This window comes from Phocoena phocoena, chromosome 6 (assembly GCF_963924675.1).
Source record: "Phocoena phocoena chromosome 6, mPhoPho1.1, whole genome shotgun sequence".
Lineage (NCBI taxonomy): Eukaryota > Metazoa > Chordata > Mammalia > Artiodactyla > Phocoenidae > Phocoena > Phocoena phocoena.
Genome location: NC_089224.1, coordinates 70,286,542 through 70,310,670, shown reverse-complemented (window position 1 = coordinate 70,310,670; position 24,129 = coordinate 70,286,542). Strand labels below are relative to the sequence as shown.

The window sequence follows — 24,129 nt, the reverse complement described above, 5'->3', positions numbered from 1 at the left end:
CATTCATTTGTTTTAAGATGAAATAATGGAGAATTTGAGTTTTTTATTTTTTTAAGATTGTACATACATTTTGCAGGCATGTATTTGAAAGTAGATTCAGATGCAATTTTTCAGGAGTTTTTTTCTAATGGAAAGCACAATTTTTACTGGGAAGAAGAGGAAAGATCCAACAATTTTAGATACTTGGTGGGATCTTTAAAGGTTGCGTGTTAAATATAACAAAATATTGGACTGCTCCCATTTAAAAAGTGGTGAGCTCCTTCATAAAGCCCCCCAAGAACAGATCAACCCTCCACAGCTATGAAAAAAGCACCATAGATATAATAACATTCAGTAAGATGGTATGTGGGGAAACATTGCAGTTTGTATCTGGTAATTGTTGTGTCTAAGTTTTTCAATGAGATCGTGCTAAACAAATATAGATAAACATAAGGAAAAAACCCCATCAAACCATCATAACAATCTTTGAGTTTCTTCTCTGCAACTGGATGCAATGCTGTGCTCAGTTAATGTTTTGAAATCATGTTCACCAGGTGTATTAGGACCTCTTAGGTGAGAGTGAGGAAACTGACTATAAGGCAGGTTTTAGGGGGGAAACTGAGATGTTAGCTAAGCCTGCTGACCCTGGCATATGCCAGACCAAGTCTCCAGACAGCCTCTCTGCTTTTTGCTTGACTTCTCTTTTTCTCCAGTGACCCCTGAATCATCAAAAGATACATTTGAAACAAGGATTCGTCACAGACTTGGGTTTTCCAAATGTTTAAACATGGATCCGCAACATTCTCAACTCATCTTAGTACAACAAAACTCTTCACTTGGTATTTCAGCATCTCTCAATTCTTTCCTCTATCTAACCAAATCTCTACTTCCTAATGGAAACTCTCTGGGAAGCCTGCTGTACTTGAAAAATTATACATATTCTATAGATGTTGATCTGAGATTCTCTGAGCCTCAGCTTTCTCATTTGCAAAATAGACATAACAGCACTTCACTATTTTGGTGACAATAAAAATTCAAGATAATAATAAACCACTCAATGAGGACTAAATACCAAGGCACTATGCTAAGTACTTTATGATGTTAACTTATGTAATTCAACCCTTACAATAACCCCAAGAGGTAGGTATTCATCTTCATCTTACAAAATAATGTGAGGCTCAGAGAAGTTAAGTAACTTGCCCAAGGCCACACAGTAAGTAGTAGAGGTTGGACTGGAACCTGATTGTCCCACTTTAATGCCTGGGATTGTAAATTGCACCCTGTGAGGTCAAGGACCTAAGGCAGCATCTGACACATAGTGAGAGTAGAGTAAATGTTAGTTTCTTCTCTTACACTGTTTCATTTGGGGTGGTAGACACACACAATTTGTGCCTTACAAGTCTATCCCCAAGCTTTAGTCTACTCTGTCCTTATACTGGAAAAGCTTCTTGTGATTACTTACTGATAAAATTCTATGCAATTTGAAGGTTCTGTTCAGTGACTTCCCATAAAGTTCATCCTAATCACTGTAACACTGACCTCACTTCTGAACTCATCTGGCTTTCACCTGTTACAGGGGTCCTTTGGCAATGCCATACTGTTGTATTCTTAGTTAACAACTCACATCTGCCCTTTTGAAACCTCAGGGGTTCACTTCTCAAGAAAAGAGACAGCATTTTGCAGTGGTTAAGAACACAGGCTCAGGAGGTAGCCCGCTTGGGTCTGAATCTCAGTTTTGCCATTTACTAGATGTGTGACTTGGGCAAATACTTAGCCTTTCTATAGCTCAGTTTCCTCACCTATCAAAAGAACCAAATAATAAACACTATTTTATTATAAAGTTGCTGTGAGGATTAACTAAGTTAATATTTGTTAGGAATTAGACAGGAACATGACACATAATAAGTGCTACATAGTATTTATTTTTTAAATAAATACACTTTCTTCATTGGATTGCCTCCAACAATTACATAATTCTCAGAATATACTAGATATGCAACATATTGGTTTATCAGTTAGTTAATTGGTCATTTTTTGAGTTACCTTTCCTCATCCATAATTAATTTGAAGTTTCAATTACCTGTTATTCATGGATAAATTATTGAGTTTGGAGTTGGGGATTCAAAGATGCCTGACATCAAGGGGTTAAAATATAGAGAAAATAAATATATAAGGTGTTATACTTAAATATTAATTGATGATTCAATTTGGCAATGTGTATAAATAATGTACTACAGACTCATTCTATTAAAATGTGGCCAAGCTGCCTGGTACTGCATTGTATTTCAGCATATTTTTAATATACTATTATCTCCTTAAGGCTTGAATACTTTCACTCATTTAATCAACATTTATTGGATGTCAGATTTTGTGCTGGGTGATGGGAATACTAAGTTCAATAAGACATGGATCCTGTCCTCAGGGACTTGAGTCCAGAGTTGGGGTCAGCAAAACAACTGTCCACGAAAATCTAGCCCACCACCTGTTTTTGTAAATAAAGCTTCATTGGAACACAGCCACGATCATCCATTTATATACTGACTATGGCTGCTTTTGTGCCTCAATGTCAAAGATGAATAGTTGTGACAGAGATTGTGTGGGCCATAAAGTCTAAAATATTTACTATCTGGGGCTTTAAAGAAAAACTTTTCAGACCCCTGGTCTAGTAGAATGCACTGAAGTACCTCTTTTTTGAATAGGGTATTCTTTCTATCTCATGGTCATTGATTTTGAGGTTAGTGGTCATCCAGAACTTCTACAGAAAACTGGCACTTCAGAAACTTGGGTGGAATAAATAGTTGGTTACTGTCCAAAGACTCTCAGATATGATTGTGCCTAGTTATTTAAGAAAAAGTTAATGGAGAACAGGTTATTGTTCTTGGTTCGTCTTAGAGTTTGAAATAGTTGTTGCCTAGGTACTCAATCTAATGAAGTTCCTAAGCAATTATGATACCAGGTTAATATGGACCTGAAAAAAAGCATGGCAGAGCACCATAGACTAGGAATCATAGGGTCTGGAGCATTCCCCTTCACCCTAGAATTACTATAAAAGTAGACTATATAGTACATACTATATCACTGCAAGGGATGTAATTTCTGAGTCATTTTAGATTTTATATTTTAAAATGAAACTGATGAATTGCTCTTTAAATATATTAATGGAATCTAATAAATCTCAAAATGTTTTGATATCTGTATCATACATTTGAAAAGAAAATCATAAATAAGCTCTTCCTAGAAATTTTTCAATATATATTTTTCTTCTTAAATTCACACTTTCATTTCACTCTCCCCATAGAATTTTATTCTAATGTCAAAATTTTCATACTTGAAAGTGTTTTATTAATCACCTGATAATACTCCTCTGTAACAACAACAACACACACACACACAAAATATATATATGTTTAAATTTCACATTTTTCCTCTATGAACACAAGTTCTGAGTTTTAACTTTCCTTCTGGATTGATTTATTGTTATCATTGTCGCTAAATCACAGTCAATAAAAATTACACAATTATATTACAAATTTTATATTTACTAAACATAAAATTAAATATTTAAAGGAAATTCATCTCTTAATAAGCCAGATGAGGCTTTTTTTCCCTTCCAATTATTTCTGGTAATTATGCTTGTCTATTATTTACTACTAGAATGTAATGGGGTTTAGAATCACTTCTATTCCTATTTTTGTTTCTAGAAATAGGTGTTGAAAACGTATTCACATAAATATGTAGGTGGAAGTGGAAAAAATATTGCCAAAGCAGTTTAATCACTTATTTAAACTCCTGAAATCTATGCCTCAAATCACATAGCATTCTATCATCAAAAACTATCTTTAATGATCTATAACTGACAATTTAGTTAAGTCTTCCTTCAATTTTGTTGGAAGTAAAGAAGTAGAAACTACCTGACTTGTAAAAAGATGTTTTGCCCTTTCATTAGAATTATTCATTTTCTCAGCATCAAAATCAAACTTTCGAATTGTTCCTTTGTTGTAGTGCAATGCAAGTTTTGCCATCTTGGGAACCATGCACATAATACAATTTGAAATGAGTGAGAGCTCAGTCTTCCTTTTGTGGAATGGAAGTGAGATCACTGTGAAAGCAGAGGAGGAAAAGAAGAGCCAGCTTTCTCAGAGGATACAGTAGGAAAACTGAGGATCTGTAAAGTGATTCCAGTTAGAAAGCCTTCATGTGTTTCTCAATCAGCTCTATGGACATTTTGGCAGAATAATTCTTTGTTTTGGGGAGCTGTCCAGTACATTGTAGAATGTTTAGCAGCGTTCCTGACCTTTACCTACTGGAGGCCAGTAGCACCTCTTCAATTGTGACAACGAAAAACAGCCAAATATCTCCTGGGGGCAAAATTTCCACCTGTTTTGAACCACTGACCCAGGGGGATGAGTACACATGAAATGAGACTACCTTAGCAGGGTATATCATACTTGAATTCTGCCCTACAAGTACCAATGAGTTCCCAACAGTCTTAAAGGCAAATGGAGATTCTTCGTCTATCTCAGAACATAGGAATATTTTAAAAATCTTCCCACAGCCCCACCAGTAGGTATGAATTCATCCTCCAGCGCTTATATTTTGAGACTTGAGTATATTTATGTTGGTGTTCTTTAACATCTCTAGGGATTACAAAGCTCACCAGTGTTGTCAGGAGATAAATATGGGTTAGTTTAATGAAGGTAAAATAAGGCAAGTTGATTAATTTTTCAATATGAGTATCCTGATCTTTCCTTCAACATTTAAAGTAATATATCTCTCACATTAATATGAGCCTTCAGAGACAAAAAAAGCAATGTTATACTATTCTTTTTAAGAATTTAATAAGGCAGAACCCTTTGTTTCCCAATGATGGAGAAAGGTTTTTAACTGCATATTATTATTTCCAGTACTTATTGTAAATTACAGCATATGGCTTTCAAGAAGACTAGACTCTAAGCTCTTCAGATGAAGGGACTGAATTCTAATCACCCTTGTATCTTCAACACTTAGGAGAGTGCCTGGTGCATAATAGGCCCTTGATAAATGTCTGGTGATGAATGAGTGAATAGTTGTACAAGTATTAAATAAGCTAATTTTCTCAGTGAGCCATTAAACTTTCAACCTTAACCCTATTATCATACGAGCTGACCTCAGGCAAATGCATGAGCTAAAATACAATGACTCGTAGATAAAGGACAGCCTTACTGCTATGCCAGAGTAATTGAGCATTCACTGTGACACTTATCTACAGACTAATCTACAGAGAATGTGTGGAAGTTTTTGAAAGTCCAGAAAAAGCAATAAGAAAATAATTACCTGATAACTTAATATCGAAAGGTAACTTTGGACATTTTTATACACTTGCTTTAATTTCTTTTTTGTGCATTTTATATGATTTGGATCACATAGTATATACAATTTTGCATTTTAACTTTTTATTTGTATTTAGGTTCAGTGATATCAGGGATGATGTCTTTCTTGCTCACCATTTTATCCCTAGAACCTAAAACACATTGTCGAATACATACAAACATTTAATACTAGTGAAGTATATTAAACACGGTGACTACATACTAGTATAAGAATAAGTACATACTAAATGAAAGTGTGCTGGTAAAGAGCATTACAACAGAAGTTTCCCTATATTGTTGAAAATATCATAATGAGGCTATAACAAATCTTTAGGTACAAGACTTTAGGAATAAATTATTTTGACACTTTATTTCCTTTGGGAAAATTCCCAGAAAGTGAATTACTGGGCCAAAGAGTATGATCATTTTAAGGGTTTAGGCTCAATGACTGTACCAATATAAACACCCACTATAGAATAAGAGGGTGTCCAATTCATCACACCCTCTACAATTTGACAGGTGAAGATGCCACTAATATTGTTTTAATTCTTTAATAAGTGAAGTTGAGCTCTTTCTTTCCAATTGTTTGTTAGCCACTTATATTTCTTCTTTTTATAAAACAATTGTTTATGTTTTGTGGGGCTGTTTTTAAGATGTTGAAACTGCATTTTTAAACTGTTAAAAAAGCACTCTGTTTTGGATTTTCTTTGGCTTAGCTACCAGGGCACATTCTTATTTATACCTGTCCTGCATTATCTCACAAGATGCTTTGTGCATCACCCAGACGGTATCTACAGAAACTCGCTGAGAACTATAGCGCACTCAACACAGGCAAGACAGTATTATAAATTTTACCTGCGATTACATTTATAAAGAGATGAGACTGCATCTGTCAGCTCCTCCCAGGTTTACAGAATTCCCTTTAAAAATGTTTTCAGAATATTCCTTAAGAGCAGTTACAGTGCAAAGACTGACAGAACTAATGAGTATAGAGAAATATTCCACTATTTCTAAAAGAGCAAGCACAGAAAGTATTTTACATGAGGTAAAACAAAGAGAATCACTTGAGATAAGCCTACAGTTTTTTCCAGTGTGATGTTATCAAACATACTAGATACTAGATGCAAGATGAAGACAACCCAGCGCAGACTCTGATGCAGTCCATTTTCTTTCTAATAGTATCTGTGGTCAAATTTAGTCGAGTTGTGGGAATCAGGACCATTATATAATAAGATCAATTTGAGTCCCGGAGAATAAACGGCAGGGTAGGGTTGATGTTTCAAGCTATGTTTGTACAGCACAGCTTACACAAAAGAGGTCTGAAAAATCAGTAACAGTGGACTAATAAATATGCTTTTAAAGAAATGTGAATGAGCTTAATGTGAAAGCATAAAAATTAATCATATAAATGATAGCTCAATGTAAGGGATACTATGTTTCAGCCAAAATGCAAAACACATTAAATTGCAATATTGTTGCAGAGGAGCAGAACTCTACATTTATTCAGAATGAATGTCAAATTTAATTTTTTTTTTCTTTATATTGCTGGGCACAATTACACATGGCACTCTCTTAATGTTGTCAAGGTTTTTTCCTTAAGAAAATATTTTATGCTTGTACAAGACAGAGTTGGATAGGATGATAACAGGGCTTTGATATAAATGGTGTGCTGCTGAGACTTTCAATTCCAGCCAATCAATCAGACAAAATTAATTAAACTCAGATAAATAGTGGTATGCTTGGCTATTCAACCCATTACTGTGTTTGAAATGCTTATGGCCAAAGATAGATAACCCTCCTCTTTTTTTTTTTTTTGCGGTATGTGGGCCTCTCACTGTTGTGGCCTCTCCCGTTGCAGAGCCGGGGCATGTGGGATCCTCCAGGATGGGGGCACGAACCCGTGTCCCCTGCATCGGCAGGCGGACTCTCAACCACTGCGCCCCAGGGAAGCCCAATAACCCTCCTCTTAACAAACATAAAAACCAGAGGAGAGAACTGACAAGCTGAGGGACAAATGAGTGAATTAACAAACTATTAGGCAAGTGCATTTTGATTACTGAATAAAGAGGAATTTCATATTTAGACATAAACAGTCTTTAGAGCTACCCATAAAGTTGTTTCTTTCATTAAATTAGAGGCAGCTAGGTTAGGATCTTAGTGGAGGAAACATCTATAAATATGTAATTTCACTAAAAATATGAAATCTCTGTCAATTTATGAAATTTAAATTTCATAAATTTAAATTTATGAAATTAAATTTCAGAATCTTCAAGGCAGTAATTATGTTCACAAAAATTTTTACTATATATACTTTGACTTTGCTATTATTTTTACTGGACAGTTTCCATTCAGAATCTGTAGATGTTTCCATAATACTTATTTTAATTTTTCCTGAGATTGGTAAATGTCATGATCATTATTTTAGGAGTGAAAACTGTGGAGAACTACGGCTTGTCCAAGAGGATCCTGTGATTGGATGAAATATATAGTTTTACTATATTAATATGTATTCTTTATATGGCCAAAACACTCATGAGAGTTTGGGTACCAAGTTTTATCTTGAGGGCCAATACTGGTCAAATGGTAGTACAAGTTGCATCTGGACTTAGCAAGTATTAATGCCATAATTGATGAGTGATGTCTGCTGTGCGTACAGGGATGGTAAAAAATAGTACAGCACAGCCTAAGAGAGAAAGCACAGAGTAATGAAAATAGAACTGGACTCAGAGTCAAAAGCCCTTGATTGAAGTCAAACTCTGGTCTCAACTTCTTTTAACAAATAATTATGGACAAATCATATATTTTCACATTTAGAAAAAGGGGTATAAGCAACACTGGACATTTCAGAAATTCAAATGAAACAAAGATTATCTAAGGAATTCTTTAGGAATTTTGTAAGAAAACCACTTTTGTTGTGCCTGAGACTGTTATCTCAGAGGGCATTGCTTCTTATACATTGTAAGTACTCAATAATCAGGATTTGTTGAATCACATTTAAACCTGATCCACTATTGGGAGTGTCACCAAAACTCTGTCATATTTTCTTTTACTTTTTGGTCATTGTATTATGATAAAAGAAAGTCTATCTCTGACTCTAAATCAACACTCATGTCAACCATGTTAGGTAACCTTTCAGAAATCATTAATGAAATTTCGGTGGAAAAAATTTCAGAATTAATTTATTTCAATACAAAACAACACTTTCTAAAACCAATCAAATAAACTTTAATTTATTGTGACACGGGTGGCAACCAGAAATGACTTTTAGTGATATTAAGTTAACAGAACAAAATAAAACAAAAACACAATTGGAAGGGTATTAAGGCTACCTTATTAGCATTCTTATTATTGATATTTCTGAGCTGTCTTTGGAAAGATACTCCAAAAGCCCTGTTCCTTTGGTACTTAGCTTTTTTTTTTTTTTTTCAGATAACAGGAATGAAAATATACATGCAAGGGTGAAAGTGCTTAGGATTGCCTTTTAAAAGTAGTCAGGATTTAAAAGAAAAAAACCAGAATATTGGGCCATTTGTTTTAAATTTAATTTTAGAGCAAACTGATGAATAGTATAGGACCCTAAAAATTTCTAAATGAATTTATCCAAAATATTAAAACAATTATTATCAAGAAGCACTGCACCTTAATGATACGATGTATTTTTCCTGAACAAATGTTCCTCTTTTCAAATCAGACTGTGTGGCATTTGCTCATATTCAACAACTGTGGAAATTTGGAACAAGGTTTCTTCTTAAAAAGAAAAAAAGTCTAATCCCTTTGCTTTGTGCCAGGAACAACTTATGTACAAGTTAACAGGAAATGCTGTATGTAATAATTTTATTATTTGACCCAACAATGATAAGGATAGCCAATCACTCATTAGAAACTGAACATGCCTGAGTTCTTTAAGCTTGCACATTACTGTTTGATTCTGGAATCTAGCAGCCAGCAGCTGCTGGATGGTAAACTATGACTGGAGTGTTCATTCTGGCTCAAGCTCTATAATGAAACTTTTACTTGGGCAACTTGGAATATGGGTTTTTATGCTAATCCAGTGTTACGGAACCCATATGAAGCACTTGTGCGATCCATTCCTTGGACACGTGAAATTAAACATATTTTAAATGTGGTTTGATAAATAGTTTCAATTATTTTCATTTCACTATTCAGGCAAATAAAAATAGTGCTACTGTTTGAATTTCATATCCTCAGAATCAATTATAGGCAAGAACACATTCTGATCCTATTTAACAAGACAGTCTTTAAATAGCCTTTTTAAGGGAAAGATCAAATAGTGGTTTAGTGTTTACTTAATAAACATATTTCCATAAAAGCCAGAGTAAAAAAATCTAGATTCATATTACATATGGCATTCAAGTAAACTACTGTTCTCCAAAGGTTCAATCTATATTTACCACCAAGAAAAGCACACTGGCCCAGGCATAACATGAAGTGGGTATATGTGTCCACTGTCATATAACATACGATGCCAGAGATGAGCACCAGAGGAACCACAGTAAGAAGTGAGGGAGGCAGATATAAGCTAAAATGTTCTTGGTTTTCAGAGTTCTCTAAAGGCTGCTTTTTCTTGATGTTGATTTTTGTGTTTTAACTAACTGCAGTTTCTGACCAATCTGATCATATCACTGTCCTTTTACACAACTGTCCTTTTATTACCACCTAAACTTACAGAAATTTGTTTTTAAGCTCAGATAAACGGTGTGACCCATCACATGACAGGCCAGATTTTATTCCAGAGTTAGGAATGGAATCACAGATTGTAATATCATTTCAATGCCATTTTTCAGAAAAATTACTCCCATTTCATACTTCTACTTGATACTAATCTTAGTTTTGTTTTTCTTTTGTTTTGTATTATATTCACCTTTTGAAATAGAAAGCACTGTCAACAAGTATACTTTTCAGTTTAACCTGATAACCTAACTCGGTCTGAAGCTGAGTACTGTATTGTGATGTCTAAATATAACGGTACAGATAAATTAAAATATTTTAAATATAAAAAAAAAAAGAAGCGAGGGAGGGAGTATCCAGAAAACCACTTGCCTTATTTAATAACTGTTCAGTCAAAGCTCCTAAAAGTTAGAGGGGCCGTTCTGTGCCCTCTCTTCCAACCTTTCACCTTTTTGGAAAAGCCTCAAAAAATGGGGTCAGTCAGCCACTTCTTGAATTCTTCCAGTTCCATGAAGTAAATAGATTAAGTACAGTAGCCATTATGTTGTCAGGATATGTTGCAACAACAAAAAAGTACCATTCCTTAGTCTAATAAATTCCAATTGATAATCTGTACTTTAAAAAAGTATCTATTTTTCAAGACTGAAAATGTATGACTATGTGGTCTTGCCCACTGTGTAGAAATTTGACGATGAGGTTTATGCTAATGCGGAGGGTTATGATCAAGAGTGGCAATTTGGCTGCCTGGAAGTCTCAAATGGTGACATTCACCTTTGTGAATTCTCCCCAGTCTAGGGTCCGGTTTTCAGTTTTGTAGGCTCAGAAACTTGATCTCACCAGAGTTTCAGAGTAGATTAGACCTTAGTACGAGGATTCAAGTTAACTAAGCTCACAAGAGCTAATGTATAAGACCAGAAAGTCAAATTATCACTTCAAAGTGAAGAGCCTACTTGTGAATTGCAGTAGATACTTTTTTAAGCTTCATCAGCGATCTACCTATAGATAGACAGTGCTAGGACGGACATGGCCAATAGTTGTTTCTCACACTCACATTTCTGTTACTGCCTAGGAGTCCAGGATTTCTCCATCTTTAAATATGCTTAAGGGAGAGAATAACTCAAAAGTCAGCAAGACTATTATCTGTTGATTTTATAGTTTAATTTTCAGAGTTCAATCTTACATCCAAGTTCTTGAAATGGAAAAGTTTGAGGAATATCACTATTGCCCTCAGATACTGCCGACATGCCCTATTACTTCAATGGATTTTATTCTTCCTGATATCTAGTAATCTAAGATACTCTCTAGAGTAGATATCACTATTTTCAGGTAATGCCTTAAATGTTAAAGAAAATGAAGCTCAATATATATCAGCCATGTCCTTATTCCTTATTTTACAAAGATAAGAATTTCTCTTATAAAAACAAATGTATAAGAACATTGTATTTTTTTCCTAGTGATTCATTTTTTGCAAGTTACATTCTTCCCCACTCTGATATTTGTCTAATTCTGTACATTTTCTTTTTGTAATTTAAGAGTTACTTTAGAGTTTTCTTTTTTAAATTGTCACTTGTAAATTATTTTACTAGTAAAGTTTGATTTGGGAACAATGCTACTAGTTATTCTACATCAGGATATGATCTTTTTGGAACAGTTCTACTTCCATAAACTAAATTTCACCTAGCACCTACTATAAAAGGCAAGTGTGAAATACAAGAAACAATAATTTAATAAATCTCATTTATGATGAATAAATTAACCAAAAGACAGATTTCTATGCATCCTTAGAGGCCCATCTCAAACATCACTTCCCCTGTGAGAGCTACTCTGATGTTCTGATAGCATCCCTACTGTATTCTGTTCTGCTCTCACTTTGATCATAGCTTTGACCTCACCAGTTGTCTAATGTTTTATCAACTTGGGCATCCTTAGGGCTCAGTTTTGCGCCTCACTTTGACTAGATGCTCAATAAATCATGGATAAATGAATGTGAGTCACATACATTTCTATTAGTATATACGTGGCTGTATATACTAGATATATACTTAGTATATACTTAGTATATCTTTGTGTCTGTCCCTTTTAAAATTAAAACTGAAAATTGAAATATTCAGGAAGATGGTCTTGTTCCCATTCTTGAGAGGATATCTTAATTTGGACTCCTAGAAATGAGATGATCAATGAGGTTGACAAAGTTTTCAGAACAGGGGAGAATCAAGCTTGGCTGGTTCCAAATAGGGAGAGAAATTTGTATTTAAAAATGATATTTAAAAAAACTAGTCAGAAGATTAAAATAAAATAATATTCTACTTTTTATTGCAGCCAGTAATACTCATTTATTCCATGCTAAGTAATGATTAAAAATGCCAAGGCCTTTTAAAAAAGCTTTTGCTGTTTCTTTTTTAAAGGATAACTTGGTGCCCAAATTCAGCGAGGACCTTCTGTACTTCTAAGTCAATATTAAAATACTGTATATCTGCTACTGTCCCATGATTACAATATAATCCTAATAAAATGCAGGTAATGGTGTAACAGTCTTTAAAGAAGGACGGTTTATTGGACAGTCATATGAAAATTTTTAAAAATATAATTTAAAATTGACTTGTCACAACATTCACTGGGAAAAAAGCTTTACTATGAAATAAAAATCTATGTAAGTTTTCTTTAAGCATTCCAAATCTTTCATATGTCCCACGGTACCAGGATATTGGGTTTACATGAGTACAAAGCAATAAGCAGGCTAGTAACAAAAAACATAATTCGGTAATCAACCAGATTATTTGTCCCCACCTCTGTCTTTTTTTTTTTTTTTTTTGCTGATGTCTGTAATTCCTCTGAATTTGAGAAATATAACCCAGGGCCACATGATATGAAAACTAATCACACACAAAAAATGACACCAATAAATACCCTTTTTAGTTAAGTCATTTACAAAGTCAGCATACCCACCCAGTTAATAAAATTTCACATGCAGAGGTGAACACGCTTAAGTCAAAGCAAATTACCTATGTTCTTTTATAAGAACAGGTTTTTGAACGAGTTTTTAGGTTCATGTTTTGGCAAAGGTAACATGTTTATTTTGACCTCTGTAGGAACATGCCTAAGCCAAGAACATCCCAATTGAATTTTAAAACAAAGTTTACCATAACGTTGTAATAATTATCATAAAGTAAATTCTATTTCTAATAGTTATAAAATAAGGACTAACCAAGAAAAATGCATATTACATTTAGTAGAAAACACTATGCCTTTAAAGAGTTATTTTTAAATGTTTTAAATGCTTGCTATGCAAGATATTACACAATGTAGATAAAATATACTTTGAATATTATTTTTAACTCCCCAGATAACCATTAATGAAATCGCACTTATTATTTGTTGCAGACAACAAATCTAGGACTTGAAATATTGATGGCCACATAATTTTAAAGGTGAAGAGAGGAAGCCAAAATTCTAAGTGCTTTGCAATGCATAATAATTTTGTTTGTGACGCTACGATCTCAATATTTCCTTTCATAAGAACCCACTCCCCACTGCCATTAGTTAACCACATGGTTATTATATTTAGCTTGATTCTCTATAAATGCCGTTATAACACCTGTGGTTTCCCTCATTAAGAACTGAAATGGATGGGGTCAGGGGTTGAAAGGGCAGCATATGCGCTATGAAAGAACTAGTTAACATAGCCTATTATATTGGCGCACTGGTAAATCTCATTTCTATTCATCAGATGATTAGTTCAATCAATATTTATTCCTCTATGCTCCCTTTGTCTTTTGCTACAAAGGAGACATCCTTCAAATTCATGGCATAAGCCTTGTTATCTATGAATTTGTTGCCTAATTTGAGAGGGAATATTTTATTTACTTGGCAGTCCTAAATTCTTTGATTCCTTTTCCCTCTAATTATCATTAGGTAGTATAATGGAGTTTTGTGTAGATTATTTATAAATATTAAGAGTTTTTTGTTTGTTTGTTTTAATGTGACTAACGTACCACATGTATTCATTTATTCTTTTTGAAGGCTCTGGAAAGTTGCTTCTGTTTCTCTATATATGTTTGAATTTGGAAGTGTGGATTGAGAAAGCAAAGATAAGAATGATTTTCTCTCTCACATATTCATTCTTCTTCTCTGAGTGGGTGGTTATAGGCACATACATATACATATTGTGTATCAGTGTGTATCAACAGACGCCTCCAAAGACTGCTATTATCTGCTAGGGATTCTGTTAAGTCACAGATTCTAGTCAAAGTAAGATAAATATTTGCACGAAGCTGTAATTGGAAGATGATTACAACGTTACAGAAATAATACTTTATGTGTAGAGTGCTCATTTTATCAAAGGTCATTATGCATTACATTACAAAAGATTTATTTCATTTGTCTACTTAATTTCTGTTCTTTATGTAAGAATGGTTGGAATAATAAAACTATATCTAGAATTTTAAAAACCTTATATTAATTATTAAGCAAAATTTCCATTCCTAATATTTACTTTTCTGTATATTTTAACATCACAATAAAATACTTTGTTAATGTCAATTACATAAAATTAATGGCAATATAATTTAAGGCCTGTTTTTGTCTTTATGGAAGAGACACAGAAACGATTTAGTCTTAAGAAATTCTCATCATAATACTAGAATGATAAAAATATATATAATTTAAGTCATCTCAATCACTAATAAATTTGCACTAATAACGTATGTGTTCATAATTTTTGATATGTTTTAATCGGGCTAAAATTTGATGGTTTTAACTTTGGCATTAATTTTCCTATATCTTCATATACCTGTAAGGCTTAGATTTCTCCAAGGTACAGTGGCACTAATATTACTGTTCACAGTTTAAAACCTCACTTTATTTACAAATTTGCAGAACACCGGCAGACCCTCATATAAAGAATTTTAAAATTTAATAATTTACTAGAATATTTTTAACTCTATTAATTGAATGCTATAATATGTACTTTAAATAAGAGGTATGTTATTCATAGCAGTGAAAAAAATCTAGTTAATGCCTTGTGATTCACACTTTTACTTCTTAACACTATTGTATCAAAAAGTATAAAAACTACATAAAGCTGAAAAAAAGTTTTACTTGTCTTTTTATCTAGGAAAACTGCCTGTATTGAATCATTTAAAAATCCTAGTGACAATTCTGCATATGCTACTTTTAGGGGGGAACAAAAAGTAGGAATTGTTACACAGCTGGAATGCCATGTTCACGAAGACCAACCCTGAAACTTAATATTTTCTTCATGCTGGAAAATTTTTGCTGCTGTAAAATTAGGCTTCATGAGTATGAAACATGTACATTTAAAATACAGTGTATTTGTATTGCATACACACATGAATAGTTGCTTTTATGGTTGTAAATAGTTTAGTGTCTAACAAATTGTTACCAAATTAACTAAATGTGGACATTTCTTTTGATTGAATATAAAATAAATGTGTTAGTTATGTTAAAGTTAAACTTCACATAAACCTCTTTAATAATGATGCAAGAAATCCTTTAAGATTTTTCTAAACAGTACAGCAAATTATACTGCTGCTGATGGAAAATCCAGGACTTGTGAGTTTTAAATGAACGCTACAAAGGAGTTTTAATCTTGTATCCCCCATGTTTATGAAGCCTGCTGCTCAAAGTTCTCCCTTTCTATTTCCATCCTGGTTTCCCAATTCCTGATGATCTGAAAATATAGAAAAGTTAAAAGCCTTAATGGTACTAATATGTATACCGGAAGTCCAGGATGTCACGCCCTTCTGTGTTAAAATACTTGTTACAAATTCACTCAAGATGTTGAGCATGGGGGAGGAGAGAGTCCCAAGATGTAACCACCTAAGAAAAACAATTTTCTGGCTATATATTTTTTCAACAATACTTGAAATATAGCTTTAGGATTTTTCTTTGAATTGTTTGAATGTTTACTTTTCTTGGATTATAAAGACAGCTTACTGATACTTACTTAATGAACAATTACTAATGACTACTGACAGAGAGGTCCTTCCACAAATGTTTTTTAGTTGTGGGAGGTGGAATGTTGGTTAGAAATATTTAATTGGAATTTTTGGAAGAAATTAAGATTGAGAACAGGTTCAGGAAATTTAAAGGCCTGGCCATCAGGACGTTCAGAGCTCCAGACTTCCCAAGGGTTGCCATACCTCTGAGAGCAAGCCGCTTCTTTTCTAAAGTTAGCAGTTCATAAAAATTAACTACCTGAAAATAATAGATGAAAACCGGACTTTAGAAAAGCCAAGCCCCTCCTTGTTTACAGCAAGGATAAAACCAGATTTCTAATCCGCCGGAGCCACAATCACCTATTGATTGCGACGACATCTGTGCCCCTGTTTTTGGAAGCAGGGTTTTCTGCGGAGGCAGGGTGAAAAATCCGACCATTTCGGTGCTCCTGTGTAATAAACAGCTAGCAGGCTTCCCAGGAAGGAGTCATGAAATCCACACCTCGGCTCACTTGTTTCTCACCTATGGACGGATCCAATTAAAAGTCCTCCCGCATTCATAAGTTATCCTTTTCAATAATGCAATCTACGAAGTAGCATCTCTAGACCTCATGTGGTAGGTACTCTGTAGCAGACAAAGGGTGAAAGGCTTTGTGCGCCACCAAATACACCCTTCTCCGCCCCAGGCCAGCCCCGACTAAGCCGTAGCGCTGGGGACCGACTCAGTGCAGCCGTGGGGTAGGACAATGACCTAAGGATCAGAGCCTCTTAACCCCTTTCTCACCCCAGAGCTTCCCTCGGGATAAAGTCTCATAACTATCCCAGACCTGGCGGGGGCGGGGTGGAGGCCGGCGGTCGGGGGTGGGTTTACTGTGTTGGTCCCCAGGGCGACCACTCGATCCTGGACCAACTTTGCATTGTGCCAAGTGCCCTGACCCAGTAGAGTTGCCAAATGCAAACCGTGGAGCCGAGGCTGAATAACAGACTGGGACCACCCGGGGATGGGGGACGTGTTTGTGTGCGCGCGCGTGTGTGCGTGCGCGCGTGTGTGGTGTAGGGGGAAAGGGAGTGGGCGCACTGTAAAGCTGAGTTCAAAAACTGCCCCCTCCCCCGATATAGACTGCTTAGTAGCCCAGGCACAAGAGAAAGTTGATTCGTTTCCGCTCTCACTTCTCAAGTTCACACTCAAGTTCAACCCCTGACTCTCATAAGACGTCTGAGTAGCCTGGACCTTTTCTCCATCCTTATACAATCACCTCTGATGACGCGGAAGGGCACGGTCTGTAGGAAACGCGCAGAGATGGCAGAGGAGGGACAGTAAAGGGTCAAGAACGGAGAGCCCAGGAGGTAGAGAGGACTCCACCACCTTTTAAGGTTGATTTTTCTCCAGAGCGTTCCCCCGGGCCCCCTGAAGGCTGTCTTAAGTTAGAACCCTCTGGGGCTGTGGGGTGAGTTGGCGGGGCGGGGGCGGGGGGGGGGAAGTAAGCTTCCATTTCTTTCTCAAGGTAAGAGGCAGCACCTGGCGTCAAGCTTCTCGAGTCCCCGAAGTGGGCGCCTTGGCGAATCTGGACTGTCGCTGGCAAACTGCTCCTTCAGGAGCAGTGCGATCAAGCTACAACCCACTCTTGTCCCACACTCGTCTGTTTTCTACAATTTAAGGGGAGAGTGAGTGGCTTTTGGCCCCAGGCCCTAGTGCCGGGTTGGAACTGACGTGGCGCATGGTTTCAGACCTTCAGAACATAAGAACTCAGCCACGGGAGGAATATTGATTGGAAAGGGAGAAGTAGGAGTTGGACGAACTGGCTACCCCAGAGAGGAGCAAGGGAAACTGAAAGGAGAGAGGATGGTGGTGAGACGGGACAGAAAAACAAAAACAAAGACTAGGGCGTCCTTAACTTAAAGGTTCTGCACTCGCCAATTACCCAAGTATAGTTTCCTGAAAGAATCTGGGCAGTGGAGCATGTGACCAATCCCCCAATCGGGACACTAAACTGGAACCAGCTCGCACTCACGGGGCCCCCACTACCAGTATGCGGGTCAATCAAGACCATTTCACCAGGACGTCTCTGTCCCTTAGCTTCAGCTACCTCCCTCCCACCCACCTCCATGGACGGCCTCTCTGTTCCTCTTCCCCCTTCCCTTTCTTGCCACGTCCCAGCGCCTAGCTGGCTAACCCAGTCTCTGCTCTAGCGTCCAGGCTCGGGATTCACTTCGAGCGGAGCAGGGGGAACATGCCCGATACCCCATCCCGACGCTCCTCAAGAGGTACTGGGAATGTGGATGGGAGGTGAACACAGCCGAGTGGAAGGCGATGAGTGTTTGCAGCCCAACTCTCCCAAGTTCTTCTTGGCCAGTCCACCTGTCACGCGGGCTCGGGGATGTAGGAAGGTCCGGAGCTGGCCGTTTCCACCTTTCTGTTGCCAGGACCCAGAGGGACAGAGGAGGAGGAGAGGAGAGCCCCCGCCCCCGCTCCACCGCAAGAAACGCAGAATGGCTAGAAAGAAACACTGGGGAGTGTGAGGCGGCGGGTGCTCCGAGGCTCGCACTTATCCCCATGGCACGCGGGCACCCGGCCCGCTCTCCGAGAGAAGAGTGAAGTTGTGGCCAAGCAGACAGTGGAGGAAAGCGGCTCTGGGCACAGCGCGCAGGAAATGTGAAGGTCCTGGCACCGCAGGGGAGGAGACGGATCAAGTGATTCCCTAAAGCGGGCCAGGCCATCCGCCCGGGCAACCCAAAGTGCAGCCGGAACAAGTGTGTTGCCCCTGTCCCCGGCGCGTCACCCCACCGCCGCCAGTTAGCCCAGGAGACCTGCCACCGCAGTCGCCGCTGGGGGTCCTGGCCCGAAGGTTCACCCAGTACTACCTCCCGCAGCGGCCCTTTGACAAAGGAGCCTTCCCCGCCGCGGGTAGCGCGGGCTTTTATCCTCTGGAACTTTCTCCGCACAACTTTTTCAGGGTGGCGCTCGTCCCTGGGCCGCGCGGGCTCGGGCACGCGGACCTGGCCAGGGCGCAGCTCCGGCGCGAGGTACGCGCGCAGGGGACGAACCCGGAATCTGTGTCTAGTCCCACGACACCGTCCCCTCTGCCTACCACTCCCACGAAGGGACACTGTCCGCTGACCTGGACGCCGGTGGGCCTCGTAACCTGAAGAGTGTGTGTACCCGCCTGGCCGCCTGCCCGTGAGCCCCGCGCGCCTAACCCGGGCTGGCGACCGCCGCGCGCCCTGCGCTTCTAGCCAGAGGCATACTTCTCCCGGCTCTCCCTCCAACCGGCGTTCGCATCCGCACCCGAGAGTGACACCCCAAAATGGTACAGTACAACTCAAGGACTGGGAAGAAGCAACTAGCGTCGTCCCCCTCTCCAAAAAGCGCCCTCCCGTGTCCCTCCAGAACTCCTGAGAGGCATCAACACCTTCCCACAACTTTCTACGCCCAGGCCATTTGCAGCCCAACTGCGAACACGAACTCAGTAACTGCGCCCCGCCAACCTCTTTCCTCTTCGGCTGGGTGCGCTCCCCTCCCCCATCGCCCATCTGGCTGGAGTTGGCCGGACCGGGGAGACACGGTGCCTGCGGGCTCGCTTACCTCGCATGGTGTAGCCGCTCTCCCGCTCCGCGTAGTCATGAAGCTGCTCCCAGCCCGAACCCCGGAGAGCCCAAAAATCCCGCTCAGCACGAGTGAGGAAGGTAGTCGGCGAAGAGCTGCTCTGCCGAGAAAACCATCCCTTTAGGTGGACGCCGTGGCCGGAGGGTGATGTTTGCTGCCGCCGCTGCTATGTTAACAGTTTTGATGATGGTGGTGGTGACTGTTTTGATGGTTGTTTGGTTGTTTGTTTGTTTTCAGGAGGGGTGAAAAAAATGTGCTGGCTGGCTGGTGCCTGGGTTTTGTTTTGCTTTTGTTTTTCTTTCTCTCCAATGTACTTGCTTTTTAAAAATGCCACCGCCTCCGGCTCAGAAGGTTTCTTTTGTGATCACTTGGACTGAGGAGGAGGAGGAAGGGCAGCAGCAGGAGGAGGAGTTGGTGGTGGTTTTGTTAGTTACAAAGAAGAGGGAGAAGGAGCAAGGGGAAAAAAAGGAAACAGAAAGAAGAGGAAGAAAGGCGGTGTGGATGGCAGAGCATGTGCGTTTTCACATGACATCTGTGCCTGTTAGCGGCTCCACAATGTGAATTTTCACTGTTCAGTTACAGGGAGGAAGGGAGCGAGGGAGAAAGAGAGAGGAGAGAGATGGAGAGAGAGAGCCGAGAAGGGGCTTATACGTGAGGGCGGGTTTGGCTGGGACTTCCAGGCCCCGCCTCCTGTCAGCGCCGCCGCCAATCAGCGCCTGGCAGTTCTTGGAGGGGCTGGGACCACGGGGGACAGGCTTGAAGGCGAAGGGCGGGGGATTAGGACACTGGAGCCGAAGGCGGCCGGGGCTGGAACTGGGCATTAGAGACTGTCCGAACTGGGCGGAGGAGGAGGAGAGGGACCGATAGAGTCGGGCAGATCTGCAGGTGACATTCACTTCCCATTCCAGGAGGAGGGAGGGGGCACTGACGAGTCCTTGGAAGGGAGGGACGCGGGGCTCTCCGGGTCCCTGGTTGCTTCCCTCTCTCGCAAAACCTGCGGGCCCCGAATAGTTAGTTGTGAATTTATGTCAGCTCTCCGCAGAGTCCATTTTCGGAGAACTTCGCGCGGCTGGCGGGGCTTTCCCCGGGCGGGACGCTTCAGTTTTAGTGGCAGAATAATGCAAATCAACTTTCATCACTTTGAGCACAACTAAAATGCCGTCCCATGCGAGTAGCCGTCCTCTTCCTTTAAAACCATCTTTTAGATGCTTCCTGCCCCAGTCCTAAAAACAAAATAAACAAAACAATGAGATCTCTTTTGCTTTTAAAAATTATTTTACAAAGTTTTAATGCTTTCTTTTATCGAAGAAATTGATTTTATCAACATTTGGAGTTGCTAATAAACTGGCGTTGGGCCATACGACCCAGTGATAACAGCCCCAATGGCAGTGTGGCTACCTTAGTGATGCAAGGTAAAGGGCTGGCTGAGGCTACAAGGTATGATTGTGTGGTGCTATTGATGAAGTAAGTTTCAGGGCTTTAGCGGGGAGGAACTGTTTATTCTGGTTGCTACTAGAAGACATTTGTCTATTTAGAGGGGTCTGGCACTTAAACGTAGGTAGTTATTGTGTTCCTGAGGTGAAAACTGTCATCTATGACCGTTTATTTGTATTGTGATTAAAAATCTAATGCATACATCAAAACTGTTCCTTTTCAAGTTTCCTCCTCTCATTGGACATACTACATAGATGATCACATTTACTTCCCATAGGGAACTTTGTAAATACTTTAACTGGTCACCCTAACAGACAGAGAGGTGAAAAATTTTGCCTAATCTACTCAGTCTTAAGGCATTGAGGCTTCTACTCTATAGCATACCTGTTGGCAGAGCAGGCCTCATCATTGTTTAGATACCTGAATAATTTGATTTTTACTGGTATTTATTTATATTACGTCATGTAACACAAAGTGCAATGTAGAATTGGCAATTATTTAATTAGATCACCCTACGCTGCCAAGTAGTCCCCCCCAACCCCGATTAAATAAAAATGGATTACTTTCTGAATCTTCACTAGTGTTAAATTGACTTAGCCTTGCTGTATGCACTTCCATTTGCAAGCCAATGTGTAATTTAGGAAAATTTTAGTATTAAGAGTGAAAGTTGATTGAGTCTTTAATGAAATGAAATGAACAAAAGGAAGTTACTTTTCAGAATAGTTATTCCCTTATAAATATCTTTCCCCTAGATTTTGTAATTGACACAGTAGTTAACCTTTTAAGATAATATTTAAGCCTCCCTAGTTTTATCATTTTAATCAAGTAAAATATATTCATAACTACATTAAAGCTGAACTAAGTTATGCCTAATTTAGTTGCTTCATTAAAAATAACTGAATATAAAATAGTCAAGAAACAAATTGTGACTACATCATTTTAATTTTATGTGTTTCAAGCAGAGACACAGGAATATTGAAAATTCCAAAGCCTTTGTAAACATTATAATTATTATTGCTGTCATTATTTTAGATTTCTATGTCTCATTAAAGAGGAATTTCAAAGTTCAAGAATTTTAACTCTTTCATCAAGTCCTAAATTTCTAAACATTTACTGAACACTGAAATTTCCTTTTACTGCTATTATATCTGTAATTATTTTAAAAGATAGTCAAAATATATATTAAAAGTACTTTTTTCTCCTTCTACATATTTTTATATATCCTTTGCTTTGTGGGTTTAACCAAGCATACTTTTGCTTAGAACTATATCACATATTTATTAATCTCTCCTGAACACTTTTGAAAAAACTGTTAATTTGAAATAAAGACAATTATGTTACATTATTTTTTCAAAACTGTATGTATATTACATATATGGTCGTGCAAAGTATCTATTTTAGAATGGAATAAATGTTGATCATCGGTTATAATGTGGTGATCTGGGACATTTTGGATCTTCCTAAAAATTAAAAAACCTAGTCTTGAGTGTTTCTATTAACTTTCAAATTATTTCAACTGAATGGAACCTATTTATGTAAAATAAATATTCAGGATTTAAATTAAAGAAATCAGCATTTTTCAAGAAGTCACGAAATACTTATCTATAATCTTATGTTTCTGTAACCCATCTGCCAGCAAATATCCATATTTCAAGTGGCATAATAATAATATATTAATATAATATCCTTGATCACGTGAAGCTCAGTGTCAGTAATTTTATTTGAATAATTACGGAACTGTCTGGTTTCCTATAAGCTTGAAACTCTGCTTTTGGCTCTGGGCCTGAAGGATGTTCTTAGTTGACAGCTAAATTTTGATAAGTTTAAATGATAATCAGTAAGTCACATAGACTGTATTCAGTCTCAAGAATTGATATAGTTTCACTCAGGCTTGCCTGCTTACCTGCTTTCCCCACATATCACTACCCCTAAGGTTAGGCTGTATGCCCATGGAGTAACAATGACGAGAAATATCCTGACAGACCCAAAGGTTTAATATGAGCCAACCACTTAGGGTGACCGTGGCATTTAGGATTACACTATTTCAATCCTAAAATGCTTGGAACAAAATAGGAAGGAATGGTTCATTATACTCTGAGCTGGTCAGTCTATATATAGAGACTATTTTACTTTTGTTTTTTTAAAGGTTTATTATTTATTTATTTTTGGCTGCATCGGGTCTTAGCTGTGGCATGCAGGCTTCTCTCTAGTTGTGCCGTGCAGGTTTTCTCTTCTCTAGTTGTGGCACGCGGGCTCCAGGGCGCGTGGGCTCTCTAGTTGAGGCGTGAGCTCAGGAATTGTGGCGTGAAGGCTTAGTTCCCCCGCGGCATGTGGGATTTTAGTTCTCTGACAAGGGATAGAAGCCGCATCCCCTGCATTGTAAAGCGGATTCTTTACCACTGGACCACCAGGGAAGTTCCAAAACTCTTTTAAATAACTCTGAATCTTGGGGGGATATTGGCAACACTGATATTACATTTAGAATGACTTAAAGATTGGGTGTTTTTAGCCCAGTTTAGGGAAGCTGTGTGGCTGTGAAAGTTGAAAGAGAGGTATAAAGCTGCCTTTAAATGTTGGAAAAGCCAGAAAAATATAAGAATTTTTAACGTTTGAACCTATTAAAAATGGAAAAGTTGAAGTACTGAGTTCCCTGTTGCTGAAGGAATCTGAGAAAAGACTGAATGAAAGACTGGTAAAGATGCTCAAGTATACAGACTTTTCTACTAGGCTGAAAGTTGTCCTGATTACCTCCAGTTTGTTCTGTAACTCTAAGTGTATTCACAGGTAGGCAGCAACCTCTGCCCCAGTAGCTGCAGCAGAGTTATGCTTCCCACTGAAAGGTAGGCTCCTTGAGAGCAGGGGCCAGAATTTCCCTAAGGTTTGGAAGCGCTCCTGGTATTTTATAGGCGCTTGGTAATTACTGGTTGAATGAATCCTTTCTACTCTTTGTCCACTGGATGTGAACCAGAAATGTAGCAAAGACCTGAATAAGATCTCTTCTTTCTCAGTCTCTAGTGAATAGGAGAGAGAGAAGAGGGAGAGAGGGGAAAGGGGAGAGATTTTTTTTTTTCATTTTAAATTCTCCTAATTTGGGGAAGAAAAAAAAAACGATGTTTGA

General features: G+C 38.4%; 1 protein-coding gene across 1 annotated transcript in view; it reads right to left on the bottom strand.

The window, feature by feature from the left end:
- RORB (RAR related orphan receptor B) overlaps nt 1–19,922 on the bottom strand; it is a 181,317-nt gene extending 161,395 nt beyond the window's left edge. The window contains exon 1 of the mRNA XM_065878359.1: nt 19,557–19,922. Coding sequence (XP_065734431.1) covers nt 19,557–19,563 — 7 coding nt within the window. The 5' untranslated portion in view covers nt 19,564–19,922. The remainder of the gene's footprint in view (nt 1–19,556) is intronic.
- Between the last annotated feature and the right edge of the window lie 4,207 nt (nt 19,923–24,129).